The sequence below is a fragment of the Cucurbita moschata genome, unplaced genomic scaffold (genome assembly GCF_002738365.1).
Source record: "Cucurbita moschata cultivar Rifu unplaced genomic scaffold, Cmos_1.0 Cmo_Scf00127, whole genome shotgun sequence".
Taxonomy (NCBI): Eukaryota; Viridiplantae; Streptophyta; class Magnoliopsida; order Cucurbitales; family Cucurbitaceae; genus Cucurbita; species Cucurbita moschata.
This window is the reverse complement of record NW_019268643.1, coordinates 83,402-84,586: the sequence shown is the minus strand read 5'-3', so window position 1 is coordinate 84,586 and position 1,185 is coordinate 83,402. Positions and strand designations below refer to the sequence as shown.

Below are 1,185 nucleotides of genomic sequence, written 5' to 3'. Positions count from 1 at the left end.
TTGATCTTTAATAATCCAGTCTTTGATTGTTGTTGCTGTATACACGAGGTTTTCCATGCTAGCGGGATGATCAAAGTTTGAGTTCATGGGCCATCTAGACTCTTTTTTGGTGTATGATTTGTTTAGAGTCTTTTCCCCCTTGTTTTTGTTGCACGGAGCCACAATCCTTCCATCGTGAATGTTTAAAGTCATGAAGATTTTTTCACATAATTTGTTTGGTTTACTCTACGTGATCATCTTTATAGTATTTTGAGATGTTATTATCTGATTGGTATGTTTTTAATATAGATGGATGAGGTGTTGGCCTCAGTTGCTGAGACGATCAAGAACTTTGCAGTAATATACCTTGTGGATATCACTGAGGTTCCTGATTTCAACACAATGTACGAGCTGTATGATCCTTCCACTGTCATGTTCTTCTTTAGGAACAAGCACATAATGATTGATCTTGGTACTGGTAACAACAATAAGATAAACTGGGCCCTGCAAGAGTTCATCAATATCATTGAAACAGTCTATCGTGGAGCAAGGAAAGGACGTGGTTTAGTCATTGCACCTAAGGACTATTCAACCAAATATCGCTACTAAGACGTTCTGCTGCTTCTGCAAGTTCTTATTGATCTTAAATTTTAGAGATTGCGTCTCGAAAATGTGTACTCTATGACATTATTCGCTCTGTGAAAAGGATATGGTTTATTTTGGATATCATTGTGTGCCATGACTTCTCAAAACATTTGATCACTGTTGGACCTCTGATGAGGGAATATAACTGTTTATGGTAAACAAGTCTTTTGATCAGGTATGTTTTGGTTGAATAAGTTGTTTTCCGATCTATTGATGATGTTATTTGATTACAATAGTTGGTATGAAAATGAACACTGAACTGCCTGGTTTATGAACTAAAAGGGTATGAACACTGAACTTCTAATACAATAAATAATTGCTTGGTTGATGAAGGTTTTAAAACGCATGTACTAGGGGTTTTCACACCCTTATGAAAATATTTTGCTCACCTCTCCATTCGATGTGGGATCTCTCAGAGAGAATGTCATATCTAAGAGAGTAGGTTGTGACCTACACGATAGACAAGAAAGCAACATGCGAGTTTGGGCCCATCGGACCACTTGAGAGCCGTAAATTTTGATTTGGTGGCTATAAATTTAATTGATACTTCAATACAAATAG

At 36.8% G+C, this 1,185-nt stretch overlaps 1 protein-coding gene across 1 annotated transcript; it reads left to right on the top strand.

Annotated features, from left to right (window-relative positions):
* The first annotated feature begins 258 nt into the window (after window positions 1-258).
* On the top strand, window positions 259-834 carry LOC111439998 (thioredoxin-like protein YLS8). The gene is made up of 2 exons (XM_023077391.1): window positions 259-590; window positions 640-834. Exon 1 carries the CDS (start codon window positions 289-291, stop codon window positions 586-588), a length of 300 nt encoding a protein of 99 aa, XP_022933159.1. The 5' UTR covers window positions 259-288; the 3' UTR covers window positions 589-590; window positions 640-834.
* The last annotated feature ends 351 nt before the right edge of the window (window positions 835-1,185 follow it).

Coding starts and splice junctions, on each gene's coding strand:
- LOC111439998 (XM_023077391.1), top strand. CDS start 289: ATGGATGAGGTGTTGGCCTCAGTTGCTGAGACGATCAAGAACTTTGCA.